The 22,279-nt window shown below is 43.1% G+C and overlaps 1 protein-coding gene across 1 annotated transcript in view; it reads left to right on the plus strand.

Moving 5' to 3' along the window:
- Positions 1–22,279, plus strand: part of ADARB2 (adenosine deaminase RNA specific B2 (inactive)) — a 484,223-nt gene that overhangs the window by 139,346 nt on the left and 322,598 nt on the right. Inside the window, exon 2 of the mRNA XM_063125777.1 lies at positions 20,294–20,428. Within this exon, the coding sequence (XP_062981847.1) occupies positions 20,294–20,428 (135 nt within the window). The remainder of the gene's footprint in view (positions 1–20,293; positions 20,429–22,279) is intronic.

The following is a 22,279-nucleotide window of genomic DNA, read 5'->3' on the forward strand; positions in this document are numbered from 1 at the left end:
GTTTACCTGGAAGTCAAAACTGAAAATCATGGTTTGCCTAGTTTGGATGTAATGACAAACTATGGTTTCTGCAAACCAGGAAGTGGATGGAGAAATTGTAGCTTCCACAAACCACAATTTACCTGCAAAACAGAACTGAAAACCACATTTGAATCATGGTTTCCAGTTCTGACATGGAAGCATGTCATGGTTTCCATAAACAAGGATGTGTAATGGGGATTGAAGTACATGAGCTCAAGGCTCAAGCATGAATGGCCAAGCCATGGTTTACCATTACATGTGAACTAACCCTATAACTCTCAACATTTCTGTGTGTGGATCCGTCACTTTTTTGTTCAACATCTGACGGCCTTGAACCTTTTGGATCTTAAGCAGGGTTAAACCAACAAATCATGATTAACAGTTAGGAATGCTGGGAAGTTTAATTTAGTCTACTCTTTTAAGCAGACTGACCTAACCCACACTTTCTGGACTAACGCATGGATTGAAATGCGATCAGTTGGGTTGTGAACTTCCTCGAACATGCATACCAAAATGCTCATTTCAGGGGGAAATTCATAAAATTTAAATGCAATTTAAATGCAGAAAGCGGAATGGAACAAAGGTATGATTGAACACATGTAAAAACTGGCATAGACTGGAAATAGACTGATCTGTCTACCCCTGGTAGCAGTAACCATGGTTATATCTGCACTGGATGTTAGCGATGGCCAACACTTAGAAATGTTGAGCTTTATTTTGCATAGTTCTAATTAATACATTTTGACAACTCCATCCACACCAGGTATTGAACATACACTGTTTACATCATACTCCCTTTTAGGTGACATCCATAAATTGTATCCCCCTTCATCTCATATCTATCCTGAGGAGGAGGGGGGAAGTGGGAACCTCTAGGTAGAGGTACCTAGAAAACCGGCTCTCTTTCAGGCTCCATTTGCCTTCTATTTTCAGGAATGTTAACGCTGGATTCTTAACCGCTGTCGAATTGCCGGGTTTCTCACTGCGTTAATTATGCACTTGAATTCTCTCCCTTCCCTCCTTCCCTCCTACTACCAGTTAGCGTTTCAATGGGCTTTAACAGGCTCGGGAACAGCAAGGGTTTAACAGGCTTGGGGAAACTGTAAGGGATTCTAACTTTTCTGCATTTCGTGCATTGCGTTGCCATGGCGATGGGTTAGCCTCCCTCCCTCCCTCCCTCCCTCCCTCTCTCTCTCTCTCTCTCTCTCTCTCCCCCTGACAAGTAACAAAGAAGGCTGAGATTGCCGTCGCCAAAATAGTTCAAGGACTGGCACTGTAATATTTTTAAAAGATCCTTTTGCCGCGACACTATTCCCTTCTTTTCTCTTTCTTTCTTTTTTTTCTTTTCTTTTTGTGCCTCGATCCTTCTCCAAACGCCGTCACTCCAGCTGCGGAGGCTGGCTGGCAGCTCCCACAAGAATCTTAGCCCAGTTTCTGCTCCATGAACTCCTTGCTGACAGAGCTGGCATCTGTCTGCTTTCTCTGTCTTTCTATTCCCCTACCCCCACCCCACCCCGCGCCCAGCCTGGGGAAACTGGGACGTTTGCCTCCCCTTGCTATCAGTCACTTGGGGTTTCATCATCTCTCATCGCCTAGTTCAGTGCGCAGCATTTGGGGAATTTTCTCACTGGGGCTCGGAAGCTTCCTTCCCTGTGGGCTTTTGGACTCTCAGATAAAGCGGTATCATCTTAGCAGCTTTAGGCTTCAGCTCTCTTTGGAATGTTGAATTTAACTTTTATTTCATTGTTTTTGGCCTGCATCTGCTAAATCTGTTTTGAGTACATGCAAAGAGCTTTCCTCCTCCTATAATAGCTGTTTATTCATTTTTCCAATGTATATTTATGCTTTTATTATATATATTTGAATCTGCCCAGTAACAAGCATTCTCTGCGTGGATTGCAAAAAGCGAATAAAACAAAACAAAAATGCAATACAGAACAGGAGGCAGGAAAGGAATAAATATTAAAGCAGCCATAAAATCTGAACTTCGTGAAATGTCCTCCTCCTTGGTATGTGGGAGGTGCTGACTATGGGATGTTTTAGGTGACAACTAAAGACCTATCTTTTCATTCAGGCCTTTCTTGACTGATTGTGCTGCCCAGTTTGATGATTGTCAGTTCTCTGGTTTTAAATGCTGTAATTGAGGGCTTTATCTTTTGTTTTTAAATGTTTTCAATGGAGATCTTTTGCATTTTCTGTTTTGAAATATTTTAAACCGTGGACATTTTGTTTATTTATTTTTTTACATGATAAGATGTCTTTTGACACGTCTTTTGAGAAATAGCCAAATGGCCTATAAAACTAATGAATAAAGAAATAAGTGAACGGACAGGGATTATTTAAAAAGTTATATTTTTTTAAAAAAAAACCACAAAGTGTCAAAACCAAAAACAACAACAACACTGAAATAAACTTAGGTCTGTTCAGACAACAAACTAAGTCATGGTTAGGCTGCTAGCCCTTTTGCAGCAAATGGTTAGTAAACATGGTTAAACCATGGTTATGTAGCCACCATGGTTAGGAATGGTTCACAGGACATCCTATAAACAGGGCCATGTTTTCAAAGTAGGCAACAAAGGAGCTGGGCATATTTCTCTCAATAATCTATTCCACACTCTGGGCCCCACCACTCAAAAGGCCCTATCCAAGTATCCATATATCAGTCAGAAGGAAGGCAGAGAAAAAGGCCTCAGTTTTATGGAAGGGCAGATTGTATTAATTATAGAGCAAATATGTATTTCCTTCTGAAGGAATGGATCCCCTTATACCACCTCTTTGTAGCTTGGGTCTATGCTCCCAACCAAGACCCCAGCATTGGTACATCCAATGCTCCAGGTATTATTTTATTCGTGAGTCCAAAACAATGTGTTGCCTGAAAAAGCACTATATGCCACTGTGCCTCGACACAGGCTCTTTACAACAGGCCTGTCTGCGGACACTCCCTGCTCAAACTAAGCGCCACCACTTTATGAGCCTGAGGTGAGGGACAAACACTACCTTTCTACAAACTATGTGGAGAAAGGGGTTAAACAGGAATAATTTCAGGAATAAAATAATGTGCTGTGAATTACATGTGCTGATAGTGAATTAATGTCAGAATGGGTGTTATATGTATATAACTGCAGATGATAAATGCCAAGGAGACACATGGGATTTTTGTGGTAGTAAAATAAACTGAATAAAAAATTATTTTAATGTTCACAAACTTTGTTTCATAATAAAACTTCTCAGACCCTTGTTAAAACCTCTCATCCAATCCTTTCTCTCGTCTCATACACACTTTCCTTTCTCTCACACCTTCACTCTTGAACTTTCTTTATTATCAGGATTGTTTAATATACACCAACTGGCTATCTGCACACTTCACTCAAAAGATAACCCTCTTTACCCTGATCCTCTAATTCTCCCTTGAACCAAAGTACTTTAAAAACACCACACCCTATCACCTCAGTCATTCCCTTATATATCCTCCTCCGCCATCCTAAGATATTCAATCTCCACCCACTCAGGTCAACATTCTAAACACAATAGACTTACAAATCCTAGATGTACAGTAGGGAACTGACTTGTGGGGTGTAACGCCACAGCCACCACTCCCCATGCTAGGTATTACCCTTGGTAAGGTCTCACTGCATCATTCCAGTAAGAGCTCCTGCCTTCCTCTGTGCCCCACTCCAGGGCTATCTCTACAATGAAGTAGAAGGATGTGGCCACCATAGGTGGCAGAATATGGGAAGAGCAGTGCTTTCCCTCCATACAGGCAGCTGACAGGACCAAGATGTGGCCACTCAGTAACCCACATGTCTCTTGCCCCATTTGTGTGCCAACCCAGCTGGCCCATGTGGCCACCAGCCAGCTTACTTTTCTTGACATGCATACATATGGTTGTTGTGCCAATATGCTGCCCATAACATATTTCCACCTTCAGGAGCTGTGCAGCACCTGAGCAAGGTCAGGGCAAAGTATTGCAAGAAGTCTCAGAACTTCTTGGCATACACACACAAAGAAAAGTAAGCTGGTGAGTGGATGGGCAGATTGGGAGGTAGAGAGGGGCAGTGGCAGCACTGGGTCCCCACTTCAGGTGGTGAACTGCCTTGGGCCAGGCCTGCCCTCCTCCCCATGCCATGGTCAGGGTCTGGAAACAAAACCCTATGAGGAGAGACTGAACGAACTGGGCATGTTTAGCCTTGAGAAGAGAAGACTGAGGGAAGACATGATAGCACTCTTCAACGGTTGAAGGTTGAAAGGTTGTCACACACAAGAGGGCCAGGATCTCTTCTCAATCATCCCAGAGTGCAGGACACATAGTAATGGGCTCAAGTTACAGGAAACCAGATTCCAGCTAGACATCAGGAAAAACTCCCTGACTGTTAGAGCAGTACAACAATGGAAACAATTACCTAGGGAGGTCATGGGCTCTCCCACACTAGAGGCCTTCAAGAGGCACCTGGACAGCCATCTGTCAGGGATGCTTTGAGGTGGATTCCTGCACTGAGCACCGATGGCCTTATAGGCCCCTTCCAACTCTAGTATTCTATGATTCTATGACCTCCTGAATCTGTCTGCTTTACTTCACTGCCTGTCAGGACCTTGGTCAGATTCTGTCAGGACCTTGGACAGAGCACTATGAAAAAGTTACTTGGAGTGTTCTCACCCACCGAAAGAAAGGCTGTTTGCTTCAGCAAGATTCAAAGGCAAGATACAAAGGCCTTCTCAGGCCTTCTGAAGATGGCCAGACTAGACCTGAGCTTGAGAGTGGGCCAAGGCTGGGGAACATGGCATTGCCTTTCTGTGTGTGGGGCCAATTTCCATGCTGCGGCATTCTCACCATGGTGAAGAGCAGTGGAGAGTTTACATTTAGTTTCACTTATTATTGGTTTACTTAAAGTATTTATATCCAACCTTTCCATCCACAAAGAGGAACTTTAATAGAGAAGTATCTGTGCACCAGCTACAATGGGCCTTCTTCTAAATAAGCGTGTCTAGAATTGCAGCCTTAGATCCATTCTCTGTGACAGAGGGTGTAAATATAGCAAGCGCCTTACTTAAAATTGCTAACTTTGCATGAGCCCCTGTGAGTTGCCCCTTCAACAGCAATATACTCTATAACCCTTCACTTAGCAGAAGAGAGCCCTTATGTTGGTGCTGGAAAAAGGTTCGCCTGTTGCTTTCTTCATATCGAATCTCTGTTAAAGGCAAAGGAGTAGGACAGGCTGTTTCCCCCTCCCTGACTAATGCCAACTTGTACCCATTTCGAGGGTGGAAGTCAACTCTTGAATTTGTTTCAAGCAAAGATGCTCACTTACCAGTGTGACATTATTTGAGAATCATCTGAGAGCACATCAGCATTTGGAAGTAGCAAAAAAACATATATTTTTTTCCTTTAGAAAAATCTATGTCATTGAATGCATGCTTTATCACAAGGTGAAGTGAATCTCTAATGAATGACAGATGGGGCAACGTCCTTGGGAATGCAGAAAAAGGGGGAGCGTTCCTGACCACTTGGCCACGGAAAGAGAAAGAGAGGAGCTGTCATTTCTTTTAGGTTCATTTCACAACTTTGTGTTAGGTTTTCTGCTTAAATATCATGTTGTTTCGACCTTTTATGCCTGCAGTTCTTTTTCTCCTATCTATTTCTCCAGGTGTGGTTGTGGCACACTCTGAGGTTTGCCTGGATTTTTAGGTTGAAAAAGAAAAGAAGAATCACTCACTATATTGAAATTTTTTAAAAAAAAACCTCTTGGTCCTTCTCTCAGATACATTCTGTTTCATAATGGGAGGGGGGGAACCCTCTTGATGCAGGTGACTTTGATGTTAAGCCACAAAGGTGGAGACAGAATTTTGCACAGCTGCGGAGTGTGCAGCAAAGTTTTTCACAGTGACATAATACAGTTTTGCAAATATGTAGGGCTGAGCCAAACTTGGGGTGAGGGAGGGCGCTGCTTTTCATGAGAACTTTCAGCAACAGTAAACATACACCCTTTGGGAGTTTTTCGAGGATATTCCGAGATGGGACAAAAGTGTTTCCCTCTTCTAGGACTGAATAAAGAATGCCTCCCCATATGCAAGCTGCAAATGTGGAAGAGTATTGTTGGATGATTCTCTTGGAGGTCAGGAGAATGTCAAGAAGTCTTTGCTGGGGGGAGGCTTTCTGGTAATGTGGGGGCAGCCAGTGGCGGCTGGTGGCTCCAATGTCAGTGGGGCAATCAACCTTCTCAGAACGTTATTGGGTTCACACCTAAACTTCACACCTTGGATAGCTCATTTAGAGTTCTGTCTCCTGTTTTATTGCAGCAAATCTATCTCCTGTTTTATTGCCGCAATCAAAAATGACACCCCGTCAGATCTTTGGTTCTTTGGTTCTTCACATCTTCCGGACCTTCTCACAATCCAACATTCCTTCCCCTGCAATTTTTCTTTTTTCTTTTCTTTCCTTTCCTCTCTTTCTCTTCTGATTAATTATCCATATCTCTGAGTTCCTCTATGGGTGCGGCTGTCTGACCCATGAAGCGTACAGGTACAAAATTGCAATTAAAATTTAAAAGTTAAGTGTCAGAAGTTTTAAAAAAATCGACTGGCGATATCCAGAGTAAAAATGGGAATAGATAGACTTCTTAAAAAGTTTAAAAAATAAAAGAGAAAAACCTCTCAGACCTTGAGAAACCACCAACCTCGAGAGCAGCGTTTCAGTTTGCTTCCTCTTTCTCTGGCTTTCCCCAGGTATTGTACGAAGTCGTTCTAGGTGTATGAAGTCGTGCGGCTGTTGGTTAGCTTACTGAATGCCGACCGAGATGGGCTACAGAATTATGAGGCTCTGCTAGGTCTCACCAACTTTTTGGTTGGTTCTGACTGGTTCTGATTGAAGCCTAGAGCAGATTCACCACCCCATTGACACTGGAGTCACCAGCCTCCACTGGTGGTAGCAGCATCTTTTCTTCCTGCTCCCCTTTCTGGTTTTAAAACACAGTTTTCCTGCCACTTCAAGCACTGCGGCATTGCTGCAATGGGTGGCCAAGCAGGCCACTCTCTGCTCCACTACAACGTCGCTTTCTTCAAACCAAGGCATTGTGGTAGAACCTGATGGTCGGCCCAGGAGCTCTGTGCCACTTGAAACAATGGGGAAATGTAGTTCTAAAGCAAGAAAGGGGAGAAAGATTCTGTAGCACCGCTTTTGCTTTCCTGTGAAAGTGTCTAGACTTTCTGCTGCCCAAGAAAAAAAACCAAAACACATTTTCTCCTTCCCCATACCTGAATTTCACCAGAAAAGTTTCCAGGGAAACTTTCTGATCAGCACTAGCCCATTCAGTCTGAGGACCATGCTGATCCAGGAAGTATTGCCCTCCCTCTGAATTGGCTTGGTGATGCCATTTTGTACTGGACCTGATTGGCTACATGGCTTTTAATCCGGAGTTCCTGGAGGCGGTTCTTCCTTGACATATGTGACTAGGGATATGTTCATACGTTAAGCTAAGAGGCAAGTTGTCACCTGAAGATCATGCACCTGGGATTAAGGAGAAGAGCTTCCAAGCCCTATGGCAGGATTTTCAGATGAGTTGGCGAGTGGGGTAGTTGCAGCAACTGGTGATACATAAGCATCCTGCTTTCCCTGCCTCTGCCCCAGTTTCCCTTAAAATCAGCTCATTTTCCCCCTGAGATTTTTGGGAGGACATTTGCAGAGAGTCTGCAATGTTAAACGCCTTAGGGAAACATTTGCCAGCCCTCTCCTTTCTCCCAAAATGTACAAAGTGTGGTTGGCAGCAGTGATGGCCGCATCTCTAAGGCTTGAGTGTTCACACACAGCATGTGAACCGCCCAGAGAGCTTTGGCTATTGGGCGGTATAAAAATGTAAGAAATAAATCCATTGCTGCTGGGGCCGGGTGCGAGTTCTGAATGCCTCCTGCCTCTGTTCATGGAGATATATATATCCAAGGCTCCCTGTCAGTGGTGGACACTTATAAGTTATGCCTCCGCCATCATTGTGAGCCTTCCCTGCCCCTTCCTTCTTCATAAGAGTATGTTTTGGGAAAGGGGGAGTCTGTTAGAAAGGATGGTTTCCTGGTGGCATTGAATGCTGGTGTGGAAGCAAGCATATTTGGGACCAGACACCAAACTTCGGGGAAAGTTTGGTCTCAGCTCCTAATGTGGGAGTCTGAATTGTTGGGGACAACATTGCAATCTCATCTGCAAGTTACTGGAAGGGGCAGTGTTGCAGGTAGTTAGTCCATGCGGCTTTTGATCACAGCTGGCCTCAGGATCTCTAAAGCCTACAGTGTGGTTTCCTGAGATTTCTTTCTTTTGCTCCTCCCTGTCCTTCCCCTATTCTTTCTCTCTCTGTGTCTGTCTCTCTGAGTTTGGGTGACACTTTAGTCAATGGAGGGGGGAATAATCAAGTGACCGTGCATTACTGCACAAGTACTCCCCACATGACATGTTGCCCCACCGAGGTTGTGTGGCTGAGGCTCCCCATGGCAGTTGAGTGACATTCCAGCCCTCCGTTGCACCTGCCTCCCTCCTCCCTCAGTCCTCCCAGCCCTATCCCAGCAGCCCTTGCAAGTTCTGCCGGCTGTAGAGGAGCGGCTGGGGCGCTTTCAGTCACTCCTGCCAGAGAACTTGATGCACTCCCAAAATAGAGCACTCAATGCGTTAAATGGAGCCCGCCACATGACATGTTAAGCAACAGGTCTCCGGATAAGCAATGGAACAGCCCACTGTTTTTCTCTGTTGGTTAAGTCAACAAAGTAGTGTACCATGAGTTGTGTGCCCATTGTGTGTTGCCCGCCAGGTGACATGATAAGCAATGCAACCAACGATTGCCTAATTAACCAACCATTGCTTATTGTGTTGTCCGAAGCCAGCTTCTCTCTCTCTCTCTCTCTCTCTCTCTCTCTCTCTCTCTCTCTCTTTCTGACTTCCACCATTGCTGGGAAACATGTGTAATGGAACACAAACTAGATTAAGCAAACTTCTTTTGAAACCTCTGCACTGTACCTGCATTTTATATGTAAGAATATTTGTGAGTAAAACTATTTTCTTTCTTTCACTGAAGAAGAGTCTTCCCTTTTTATTGTTCTAAGATAGCCCATGTGCATGTGGGACTGGTAAATGCTTATTCTGTTTTGCCTTTTGTTTTTTCTCTGCTAATTGCCTTTCTAACATAAGACATCATTTCTAAATAATCCCATCATGAATGGGGGGAGGATTTCTAAATCCTCCCCATCCCTCCCCTAAAAAAAACTGGGTTTGGGGGCCATACGGCTTACAGCAAATCTAGGAAGCAATCATAAGTAGATGTTCAGAGGACTCTTGAAAATGAAAAGTTGAGGTTGGTGATAAGATAGTGTCATGTCTAGCCCTGCTCCCCCAGGGTTGGAAGGAGGTGTTTCAGGTGATCAATCAGAGTCAGACTCTGAAGTAGAGGAGTCGGTGCCAGAAACAGATCCAGCCTGTAGCAGTGGGGGAGAAAGCTCTCACTGGCTCTTCACCAGCTGGGAGTGAACCCTCTCCAGAGCTTATCTCAAGGGCAAATAATTCACAGTCAGTGGGAAGCCAACATTCTTCCGAGGGAGAGAGCATGCAGAGGTTAGCCGATCCTAGAGTACGCCGCAGACTAAAATGGGCGGAGCTAAAGGAAGGCAAGAGAAAGTCAGCCCTGCTTGCGTCTCATCAGAAGCTGCCTCAGAACTACACTCTCCGAAGTTACCGTGTCTTGAGAAAGAACTTTCCATTCTTCTTGAAAGGACCATTGTCTCGCTTTGTTTGCATAGTTTTGCATAGGGGAAAGTTCTTAGAGATTAGACTCTCTTCAGGTGGGAGGAGATGTTTATTGCTTGAATAAAGCTTTGTGGATTACTTAGCAGGCCTCATTGTTGTCTCCCAAGAAGGCAGGAGGTTTTGAGAAACACGATAGATAGATGGCACTAGGTATATTTAAGACAGTTGGTAGTTTGCTAACTGCATTCAGAAACAAATGGCTCGATATCGGAAAGTGTTGCAAACACTTCTACAAACCATGCAAGAATCATTTTTAAGAAGCATATTGGGAAATGGTTGTTCTTGACACAACTCTTTCTAAGACAGAGGTGATGTTATCCTCCCGCCAATCTAAGCAACCCACCTATCAGGTTACTAAAAAGTTAGCGACAGTGAATCCGAGCCATGTCCTTATTAGGAAGAGTATTTTTTTCTTCTTGTAAAGAAAGGCAATAACTTCATGATGAGACCGTGTATTGATTGTTAAAGGTTGGGCTAACCAACAAAATGTGATGATTGCCAATTTATTTCAAGAGGGTTTTTTTCCCCTCTCTCAGTTCTTCATGGTAGAAAAGGTGGCACACTGTTGTATGGCGTTAACATTTTTCAAACGCTATGATGCAAAAGCACTGCAAGCATTGACCTGAGACCTAGTTCATACTGAAGTAGTAAAGTTGTGTATTTCACTTCTACCACTTCTGACACCAGGTGTGGGGTCATGTGGTTGCATACTTATCTATCTACTGTATTTCTTCAATTCTAAGATGCACTTTTTCCCCATATAAACATCTCTAAAAATGGGGTGCGTCTTAGAATTGCAAGTGTGTCTTAGTTGTTGTTTTTTTCTGTTAGTGGTACTGAAATTAGTGTGCATCTTACAATCGATGGTGTCTTACAATCGAAGAAATACGGTATCTATCTATCTATCTATCTATCACATCCTCCACACATAGAAAATTAGCAATGGCAAGGGGAAAGGGTTCTACACTGTGGTTAGGTGGAATGTACCACACTGAGTTCAATACAATTTATGACTAATTAAAGCAAGTGTGGAGGGGATTGCAGCCTATCTGGTAATGGAATGGGTTCCTTGGAGGAAATAAGGCAAGATATAAATGAAATAAATAAATAAATAAATACATCTTCTTATAAGCAAATGTTAAAATGATAGAAAGCCCATCCACTCCTACTGGGGACAAATATAGGTAATCCATATGTCATATGATGTCCACACACCTTCCCTATGTTCTTCAGTGATCTCCAAGATCAACTAAAACCATCATTTGAGGTGGACTTTTAAACAAGGATTGATGTATCTGTCAAGTTCTTTCCATCCCAAATATGAAGAAATTCACAAATGTTGGTAAGCTTCTATCAAAAACAGAGCGAAACAATATTCTCTCCCATCTGCACCAGACAAGTTCATTTGGTAGAGCTCTTCCCAGCATGGAGAGGACCATGCTGATAGTCCACACCTGACTTGTCCCTGTTTGCTTTTGCCCAGCAGGGAGGGGACCATGCTGTCGTTGGTCCATGACCCACAGGAGTGAGTCAAATGAGGACTCACAGAAAGGACTCCCTGGTGGTCATTTGCCTTCCTCTTAAAATGTATAATTAAATATCCTGAATGGCCTACATGTTGATTTTAGCTGAACATAATTGTGCTGCACCATTGACCTATCCCATAAGTCAGAGGTGTTGAACATTTAGACATGCTATTATGGTTAGTATTTCTGCTATTTTGGGCCCTGTCACCTTATGCCTTTGGGTATGGCCACCACTGGAATGTGGCCCCAAAAGCAGCTCTGAAATTTAATGTGGCCCTCTGGCTGAATGAACACCCCTGCTGTAGGGCTAATTATTCTTTCTTATTCAGAGACACCATGTTTTAACAATGAAGAAACCAAAGGCTACACAGCCTGTGAGCACTTCTTTAGGAGTAAGCCACATTTATCACTGGTATTTACTTCTGGTCAAGCATAGGATGGGGTTGTAAATTACTCGTTTCATCCCAATGATGGTTTAAATGGCTGCCAAGCATGAATAACATGTGTTGCCATGTCTCTATGACATCAACAAACAAGGTAAGGTGGAGAGATGTAGAAATGGGTTTCGACCAGCTTTGTCATACTCTTAATTGGATGGGTTCTTTGGGGCAACCATGTTAAGAACATAAGAAGAGCCATGCTGGATCTGACCAAGGGTCCATCTAGTCCAGCACAGTGACTGAACAGCTGTTGACCAAGGATGGCACAAGTGCAACAGCACCCTCCACCCTCCCATGTTCTCTAGCGTACATAGAGACAGTGTACATAGGTTCACTGTCTCTGCTGCTGCTGGAAGTATCTCATAGCCATCAGAACTCGTAGACATTGATAGCCTTCTCCTTCAGGAATTTACCTAACCCCCTTTTAAAGCCATCCAAATTGATGGCCATCACTTAGGGTGACCATATGGAAAGGAGGACAGGGCTCCTGTATCTTTAACATTTGTGATGAAGAGGGAATTTCAGCAGGTGTCATTTGTATGCATGCAGCCCCTGGTCAAGAGGGCAGAGCTCCTGCAGCTTTAACTGTTGTGATGAAGAGGGAATTTCACCAGGTGCTGCATACATACAACTGACCCCTGCTGAAATCCCCTCTCCTTCACAACTGTTAAAGATTCAGGAGCCCTGTCCTCCTTTTCATATGGTCACCCTACATCGCTACATCTTGTGGCAGCGAATTCCATAGTTTGACTGTGCACTGTGTGAAGAAGTATGTTAACCATGGGAGAAGAGTCAACTCTCTTCTACCCTTACATATTCCATATGCAACATTTTATAATTCATTGAGGGCATCCAGAAATATAGCAGCACCAAAGAACAATCTTATTTTGACCTGAGGTCAGAAGCAAGTGGTGTAGTGGTTAGAGTGTTGGACAGACTGTGGAGACCTGGGCTCCAATCCCCACTCCCCCAAGAAGCTTACTTTGGGTCAGTAAGTAATACCTTACCTACCTCACAGGGTTTCTGTGAGGATAAAATGGAGTGAAAGAAGATCATGTACACTGCCTTGGACTCCCTGGATGAAACAGCAAGATATACATGTAACATATATGACAGGCTATGACACAAGCTTAGAGAGGCATTTTTAAAAAGCTCATTTTCTAGGCAAGTGAATCAAGAAGGCACAATAGGGGGGAAATCAACAGGGAAGACTCAAGAGGGAATTCAAAGGCAAGAAGGGATTCAAAAGAAAAATGAGACTTAAGATGCATAAAACCTCCCAGTTTAGGCAAGTTCAAACTAATTTTATAAACCGTTCACCCAGCTCTGCTCTCTGTTTCCCATCTCATTTTCTCTTCTAGCTAAAAACAAATACAGCAAATACCAGTAGACCTTGAAAAACACATTAAAATGGTGTGCATGGTTCCTCCTCTTTTCAATATATCTCCGCTAAATTGAAACACCATTATATTTCCAGAGTGACAGCTTTAAAAGAGAAAAATGATACCAAGTTTGAACTTTAAAAAAGGAAAACATCTGAATTATTTTGGTTTATTTTCATAAGTTTGGACACGGGAGGAACTCCGTGACCTCCTGGGTAAAGAACACTTAGAAACAAGTTCATCCCAATATACACCATGACACTATGTCCACAGTGTTGCATGTGGGGCTGACTTTTGAATAAATATCATCATCATCCAGGATCTAGTCATAGCAACCAAGAACTACCAAACAGCATCATAAAAGATAACAGTGTAACAACAGATTCATGTAAGAAATGTCATCAATTCCACACAAAAATTGACCATGTAACAGGAGGATATAAAATTCTGGCAGGAATGGACTACATGGACAGACACAATACACCTGCAAAAATAATTCACCATCAACTGGCCATCAAATTCAACTTCATCAAACAACCTACACCATACTTTACATACTCAGCCAAAACTATCTTTGAAAATGTAGATCTTTAGAATATACTGGGACAGAACAATTCATACAGACAAGACAATACTAGACATAACATTCATAGACAAAAAAGAAAACCACTTACCTCATTGACATAGCAATACCTAATGACAAAAATGCTGAAGAAAAGGAAGAGGAAAACAGAGAAAAATATACACCACTGGCTCTGAATGTTAAAGAACTATGGCAACAGGAAAAGGACACAATTATTATGTTAGCCACATCAGTTGCTGGCAGCAAATCAAAAAACTATACAGATAAACTTTAGAAATTGGTCCTACCAAAATACATCCACACCAACATCCAGAAAGCAGTCATAATTAAAACTTGCTCAATAATAAGGAAGTTTCTGAGTCAGTAAAGGACAGCATGACTTGGCAAAGCCCATCATGTCCATCTAGGAAAAACTGCCACAAGTGAGAAAAAAGAGAGATAATAATAATATAATGCACACCGTGTGGCTTGACACAAGAAGTCAGCAGTAATTCCTATTTCAATTTCTCAGAAGTGTTTCTTTAAATTTGTTCAGAGATTGCCAGTTTTGTCTACTCACAAGAGCTTTTAAACAACAGGTAGGGAGGTAGGAGAAATTTGTTTCAGTTTGTTTTTAACGAGGCTTCACCCAATTTGCATCTCCAAGACCCAAACGCAATCCACAGCTGACATCCATCATTTTCTGAGTTCATAATGTGATTTGCAAAACAACAACAAAATAAGTTCGACAACATGGTGCGCATTGGGAAAATGCCTACTTTTGAAAAATGTGCCCAAACCCACTTGAATTGATGGGAGAACAATAAAAATGTGCACAACTGATGTTTCCGTTTGGGGGAAATATGCATGAAAATGTGCACGAAGTTTTCATGTGAAAAGTAAAAAACTAAGCTCCCAATCTCATGCAGAAACAAATCGGGATGAGCTTCTGAGTGGATTCCAGAGAACCTCAGAAAGCTCAGATTTGTTGATTCACACATCCCTATCCTCAGGGTTGCTCCTCTCACCGTGTATCAGTCAAATGTAACATTTTTCATGCTCAGAAGGCTACATGCAGAAACACCAGTTTGCAGGGTTTCCGCCTAGTCTCCCGAACACAGTAGCAGAGGTCTCATCTTTTCTCCATGATAAATAAGATAAATAGTGAAGCACCAACCCGGCACACAGTTTATACATGGGTTATAAAGAGTAGACCTATTGACATGAACGGGACTTAAGTTAGCCATGACCATCTTCAGTCTCATTCATTTCAATGAGTCTGCTCTAAGTAGGATTTATGTTGGATTTTACCCTTGGTTTCCTGTACCTGAGCATCACATGTTATGTGACAAGCCTTCCTTACAACCATGTGGAATCAGATAACTTCTTCTGTCCATAATGATGGCAGTAGTTCATCATCAAAGTTGTGTGGATGTGCTACAATTCTGCAAGAGCGCAGAAAAGCTGCACCGGTCGCAGAATTCCACTGTCCAATTTTCCCCTTGCAGTCTTCGAAGTGATACAGAATTTCTGTTTAACGATCATGACTCTTAGTTCCCTCTGCACATTACCCCCAGCTAGCATAGCCAATGTTCAGGGATGATGGGAGGTGTAGCCAAAACATTGGGCGGTACCCAGGTGGGGGAAGGCTGGACCAGATGGACCTTTCTTCTAATCCAGCAGAGTTTTTCCTATGCTCTAATTAGGAATTGCTGGAGGAGGATGCCAGACAGTGGAGGCTGGTGGATCCAATTTCAGTGGGGCTGTAAATCCATTCTGGGTTTCAGTCAGAACCAGCCAGAACTCTCTATCCAACATGTTGAACACTCCTAAAATTGTTTCAGCACCTTAGATAACTCCTTTAGCATTCAGGCTGGTTCTGACTAAAACCCAGAATGGATTCACAGCCCCACCGAAATTGGTTCCAGTGGTGAGGAGAGGCCCATGTCCTCTGTTGATCTATGTCCCTTGCCCTGGGTAGAAACGCAGATCAAGTTATGTGAAACATGAAAGCCAGTGTAGGGACAAAGTGGCATAGCATGTACTGCTTTTAATCCCCAGCTGCATAACCAGTTCAGATGGGAGTCCACCTGAAACCCTGGAAAGTAAGTGCCAGTCTGCATAGAAAATACTGAACGAGATGGAACAATCATTAGAAGGCAGCTAATGTTCCTATGTTCCTAATTCTGCTTGATTTACATAATTGCTTCAGGCCTCAGAATTGAACTTTACACATTGGAGAATTTGGATGATTACTCTTTTTTTTTTTTTAGCACAGATTACCCAGAGCCCTCATATGCATATAGAACGTTTTTGCACAAGCCATTTATTGTGCACTTGTCATTCCTTACTCATGGTGTTTACTGGTTGTTTAGATGATGTTGTAATCCTCCAGTTTAACTTTTTTTTAAAAAAAAAAAAACTTTTAGGGACGTTTTAGAACAGGGAAAATAGAGTATTATTTGTGAAAGCAAAAGAAAACATATTTTCCTCCTTGTCTAATTGTGTTGTTCCGGTACAGCACATTGCCACCTAGAGGTTGTGTAGTGGAAAAGCAAGGGGAAATCTGTCTAGAGCTTGGATCTCAATTCTGTGACTGAACCGAAAGTAGATACAGCAGATTAACAGCCTCATGTAGAAAATCTCATTTAAAAAGAGAGAGAAACAGAGTTAAGGCCATATGTATAATTGGAAGGCAGGAATAATATTACTGGCACTTGAGTTCTCAGTCACACAACCTGAAAACTTGTTTCTCATTTTTTAATCTTAATAACTTTCAGAGCTGGCTAACAAAAGGTGTTTTGCTCTCCTTCTTTTCTGCAGCACTGCCAAACCAGGTGCCCAGACTGTGCATACTTAAGGAAATTTATTGTTCCTACACATTGTTTTGAAGCTAGATAATGTATTTTGTCGAGAGCGGCCATAATATTTTACATAATTCCAATTCTAATGAAAAATAGTGGTTTATATACTGATTTCATTTGACTTGTTCCATTTCAGTTTTAGAACTCATTAAAATGTAAATGATAGCAATGGAGAAATCATTCAATTTACGCTTTTTATGGGGGCATTTAAAAAACAACCATACCCAAAACTAACACTTGATGTTCGCATCAAGTACAAGGGAAAGAGACGAAATGAGATAATGCAATGCAAACAAACCCAGAAGATGTGATATATTAAGACAAAAGGCCTTGAGAGGCAAAAGCTGTCATCAACTCTACACTGACAACACCTTTGCTATGGGCCTTTAGGGTGACCCTATGGAAAGGAGGAAATTTCAGCAGGTGTCATTTGTATGCATGCAGCACCTGATGAAATTCCCTCTTCATCACAACAGTTAAAGCTGCAGGAGCCCTGCCCTTTTTTATATCTAGCTCTACTAGAGGGAACAGATACAAAAGAGGGCAGGGCTCCCGCAGCTTTATCTGTTGTGATGAAGAGGGAATTTCACCAGGTGCTGCATGCATACAAATGACCCCTGCTGAAATTCCCTTTTGTATGCAACTGTTAAAGATACAGGAGCCCTGTCCTCCTTTCCATATGGAGATGCCCTGTATCACCTAGGAGCATATTTTTCACAATATACAAGTCCATCCATACATCCCCTTCCATCATAAATCCTAAAATCCATACCAGATGTGATGTGGAAGACCCATGTTCAGGGGCAGGTCAATTTCAGTTTGGAAAATGGTGCAGTGCATTAGGGGGATATGAGATCTCCAACAGTCCATTGCTCTGATCAAAATGGGAGTCCCCTCCCTCTATTGCTCTAAAGCAGAAAAACAGACCTCAAGCAAAATCTAGCCTGTCTAGAGTCCCAATCTGGTACTACCAAATTCCCCCAGATGGCCACACCTCCTTTCCCCTGGCCACTGTCATGTTTCCCCAAAACGTCTCGCCTTGTTGGGAGACAATAAAGTGGTCTCCCACATAATCCACAAAGCTTTATTCAGGCAATAAACATCTCTTCCTGCTTGAAGAGTGTCTAACCTCTAGGAGCTTTCCTGTAGGCAAAAATATGGAAAATAAGCAAGACAATTATCCTTTCAAGAAAAGGGGAAAGCCTTTTCCCAGAACACTTTACCTTCAAGGAGGCTGGTTTTGAAGAAGACTTTGGTGAGAAGCTAGCCAGGCTGACCTTCTCTCACCTTCTTTTAGCTCTTTCCTTTTGAGTCTGTGGCATACTCTAGGATCAGCTAGCCCTGAAGTGCCCTCCCCCTCTGTATAATATGATTTCCCACAGACTGTGTGTTGTTACCATTTTCATTGATAAGGTCTGGCAAAGGTTCATCCCCAGCTGGTGAAGAGCCCATGAGAATCATCACCCTCAAATCCCGTGTAGGCTGGTATGTTTCTGGCGCTGTCTCTTCTGCTTCAGAATCTGATTCCGATTGATCGCCTGAAACTCCTTCCCCCTGCCTAAGGGTGAACAGGCCTCGTCATGACAGCCACATTCCCTTCCCTGGCCACACACCCTTCCCCTCAACCACCAATTGTTTGGTAGTTCCCCAGCATTTGCACAGGTTAGATATGATGGGAATTGCAATCCAACACATCTGGAGGGCACCATATTGGAGAAGGTCATTTGCTGTCCTAATAATGGGCACTCGGCTCGTAAAGAATGCTAAATGACAAACTGCCTTTGAGGTTCTCAGTGCAGAACTAAAACAGGCCCCGTTTTGTGGCCTTAGGAAGAGGCCTAATCGTAGCTGAAAAACCTCCGCGATGCAGACTAGCGCCGTCGCTTTCTTTCCCTTCCCCAGGTACTCACCTACGATTTAATCCATCTCTCCATCCCATCCATCACATAAATGAAATGTGGAACAGCCCCATGTTTCTTCAAGAGGCTATTAGCCTGCTAAAGCAAGTATTTGAGACTTGATTAGATTAAGTAAGTAGACATGGACTTCACATTACAAATGTACTTTCCATTTAATTTATAGCTCAAATGTCAGAAAATCTGATGAACCATAATCAGCGCTAAAGCGACACCTCGGTATCGCCAGTCCCAATATATTAAGGTCACTAACACAGTGCAGTAAAGTTGCTGTGTCAGTATTCCTATATGCTTTTATTTCCAGGAAGTCATAAATCTCAGAGATAAAGTGTGTGCAGGGAGCGGGGAGAGAAGATTTCTGAGCTGACACCTTCTCCGTGGGGATTTCCCCAAAACACAGGCTACTTTCAGAAAAGACAACAGATTGTGTACTCGTATTCCTGGATCTTTGTGTAATGGTGTTACGCATTGCACATTACACCAGCACAAAGGCAATTGGAGACCCAACACAGAGAGCTGGCAGGGCCAAACCATCAGGACATTATGCTGCCTGAGGCAAAGACAAGATGGCACTCAGTCCATGAAGTCAACTGGACAGAGCAGTAGACCAGCTTAGTAGGTGCACACACTGCTCTGTCCTCTAAAAAGAGGGAATGTCTGGAAGAGGGTGCTCAGGTGCCACTGCTGCCCCCCCCCTCAGCATCTGCTGCCTGGGTCACTTGCCTCAGTCTGCCTCTTGGTAAGGCCAGCCCTACAAACGATCACTGCTGGGAACGAGCAGGCTGGTAAGGGGAATATGTGCACAGCCAGGGTGTTCCCCATAACAGCACCCCTTACATGGAGAACATCTGTCCAGCTTGCACATTGCTTGCCACACAAACTGCCTCCATGTGAAAGCAACAATTCATGTGAGGCAGTGTGGTGTAGTGGATGAAGTTTCAGGGCCAAAGCAGACATTACTTTAAATCCATATCTAGCAGTTTCAACTTCTTTCTTTCTTTTTTCCATTTTTGTTCTAGAGTAGGCACAAGGGCCCCAATCTGGCTCTTAAAAGCCCCCTATCTCCCATGCTAGGATCCCGATCTGCATCGGGAGCCCTGTGCCAACTCTAGAATAAGAATGAGGGTGGAGAAAGACATAGCTGCTAGATGGGAGATAGAGATCTAAAGTAATGTCTGCTTTGGCCATCAAACTAGGGGCAGGGAGAATCTGGTTCAAATCAACCGATCAATTGAGTGAACATTTCAGCCCTTCTTTATGGCTTCCTGATCTATAGTGTACAAAGCATAATGGTTAGTCCAGTCCTACATGGCAAATTTACAATCAAGTTGTAGTGGATGTCCACGTGCAATCCACCTGTGACCATCACTCGAACTGGTTTGTCTCCTGAAGGACATTCTTCCACACCTTGGTAGATGATCAGTGTGTTTATGTGGTACACTAAATCCTGGAGCTATTACCCTTGGCCTATAATTGACTTAACTGGATGCCGATATGTACGTAGCGTTACCTGGCTTTAATGATAACATCTGGTTTTCACTGTTAATTTTAAATTTTATTATTGACGTATTATTTTTGTTATCATTGTTTGGTGTATTTCGTGCTTCTAAATTTTGCATGCCACTTTGGAAAGATATCCCCACAAACACTTTATAAATCTTTTGAACAAATAAATATTCCATAGCCCTTCCTGTCCCAAGGTACTATGAACATTTTTGCCCCACTTCTACATTCTTCTGGGATTTGCTTGTTTGTTCGTTTGTTTGTTCGTAATTCTCTGATGAGAGGAAATGTTTCTTTTGTCCAACAGCAGAAAATTCAGGGTGGGTTCACACCCTGCTCCCCAGGATTTCTCACCGGTTGCAGGAACGTTGTAACACTCAGCTCACCACGTGGTTGGAGGCAACAGACAACCGCCTCTCTGCGCAGTTTGAGCCACCACGCGGTAAGTCTTTAAGCAGGCCTCATGGGGCAAAGTGGTTGTGCAGACGTACCCTCTGATTGTGGATGTACTGATGTGAAAAAAGTAATCTGCCATCTCTCTCTCTCCCTCTCTCTCTCTCTCTCTATATATATATATATATATTATAAAAGGAGGAAGTTAAGAGAAAAATTTACACTTGTGCTCTCGTAGCAGCTAAACTAGAAACTTCTACTCATTGAATTCATTTAAATATTTGTACCCTGCCTGTCTTCATAAAATCGCCCTAGGTGAACTTTGGCAGCAAACTGCAGCTTTTCACTTTTAAAAGGAGGCATTTTTTGCTGTCACCACCACACCACTGAATTTTGGTGGCACATTGGCAGGAGCAAGGCATGGAGGGGATGCAAAAACGGTCAGGGGGCACAGGCAGGCTGCTTGTTGCCTACACCTGCCTGAGCATCACCCCTAGTTCACATTCCATACAGCACATGGGAGACCAGTGGAAGGATAAGTTCAGTTTTGGGTTTCGGGGGCAAGTCTATAGCCCAGGATCCCACAACAACATGGCGGCTCCATCTCTTTTGGCCAGTGCTGACACTGGGCCTCCCTTACTGTGGACTATCAAAGGCATGAAGTGATTGGAAAAGTTTGAAAAGGTGTTCCATGCAGAATCCGTTATTATAGAGTTGCCTATGGTGACCATACGGAAAGGAGGACAGGGCTCCTGTATCTTTAATAGTTCTATAGAAAAGGGAATATCAGCAGGTGTCATTTGAATGCAGGCAGCACCTGGTGAAATTCCCTTTTCATCACAATAGTTAAAGTTGAAGGAGTCCTGCTCTCTTTTGTATCTACAAAAGAGGGCAGGGCTCCTACAGCTTTAACTATTGTGATGAAGAGGGGATTTCACCAGGTACTGCATGCATAAAAATAACACCTGCTGAAATTCCCTTTACAGTAGAACTGTTAAAGATACAGGAGCCCTGTCCTCCTTTCCCATATGGTCATCTTTTGGAGCAGGCCTCCTCTGCCCTTCAAAGTTACCTAACAGGAAAAGAAAAAATGGACACCCATTTTCCTGCCCAAAGCTTCACAGGTTATCGTTGTGTGCAGTTAAAGGTAGAGGAGCCTCACCAGGGAAAAAATATGGCAACCGTATCCTAAAACTTCAATGCACCATGTGGATCAGGAGCTTCCAATATGTTCACAAAACTGATCCCCTCACGCAGGACTTTCCCTTTGGCATCAAAACTAGGGGTAGTTTCATATGTGCACAAGGACAGCAAAAGTTTAGAGGGGGGGATCTTCAGAGTTCATCCTGGTTGCAGCTTGGGCATTATGAGGAGGGACCATCATCCAGTGGACGAAAATGTGCTTGGTGTGCAAAAGATCCCAAGTTCAATCCCTGGCATCTCCAGTTAAGAAAAGGATCAGAAAGCCAATGATGGAGAAGAGCACTGCTAGAGACCCTGGAGACAATACTCAGCTGGCAGTACAAACCATCTGATCTAGTATCAGGCATGGGTGGCCATTTACGAATCACCCCCAAAAGAGGAAATGCATCACCTGAAAAAAGAGAACAGAATTGGATGGTGACTTCCATGCTGTTTGCCTAGGCTAATTGATATGCCTCGATGCAAATTGAGAAATAATTATTAGGATTTCAATTTTTAAAAAAAACACATTTCACCTCGCCATATAATGTAGAAGGCTGTGTGACCAAGTTACCCTACATGCCTGCCTATCAGCGCTAACTGTGGATTAGGGTGACCATATGAAAAGGAGGACAGGGCTCCTGTATCTTTAACAGTTGTATTGAAAAGGGAATTTCAGCAGGTGTCATTAGTATATATGGGGAACCTGGGGAACTTT

This window comes from Elgaria multicarinata, chromosome 1 (genome assembly GCF_023053635.1).
Source record: "Elgaria multicarinata webbii isolate HBS135686 ecotype San Diego chromosome 1, rElgMul1.1.pri, whole genome shotgun sequence".
Taxonomy (NCBI): Eukaryota; Metazoa; Chordata; class Lepidosauria; order Squamata; family Anguidae; genus Elgaria; species Elgaria multicarinata.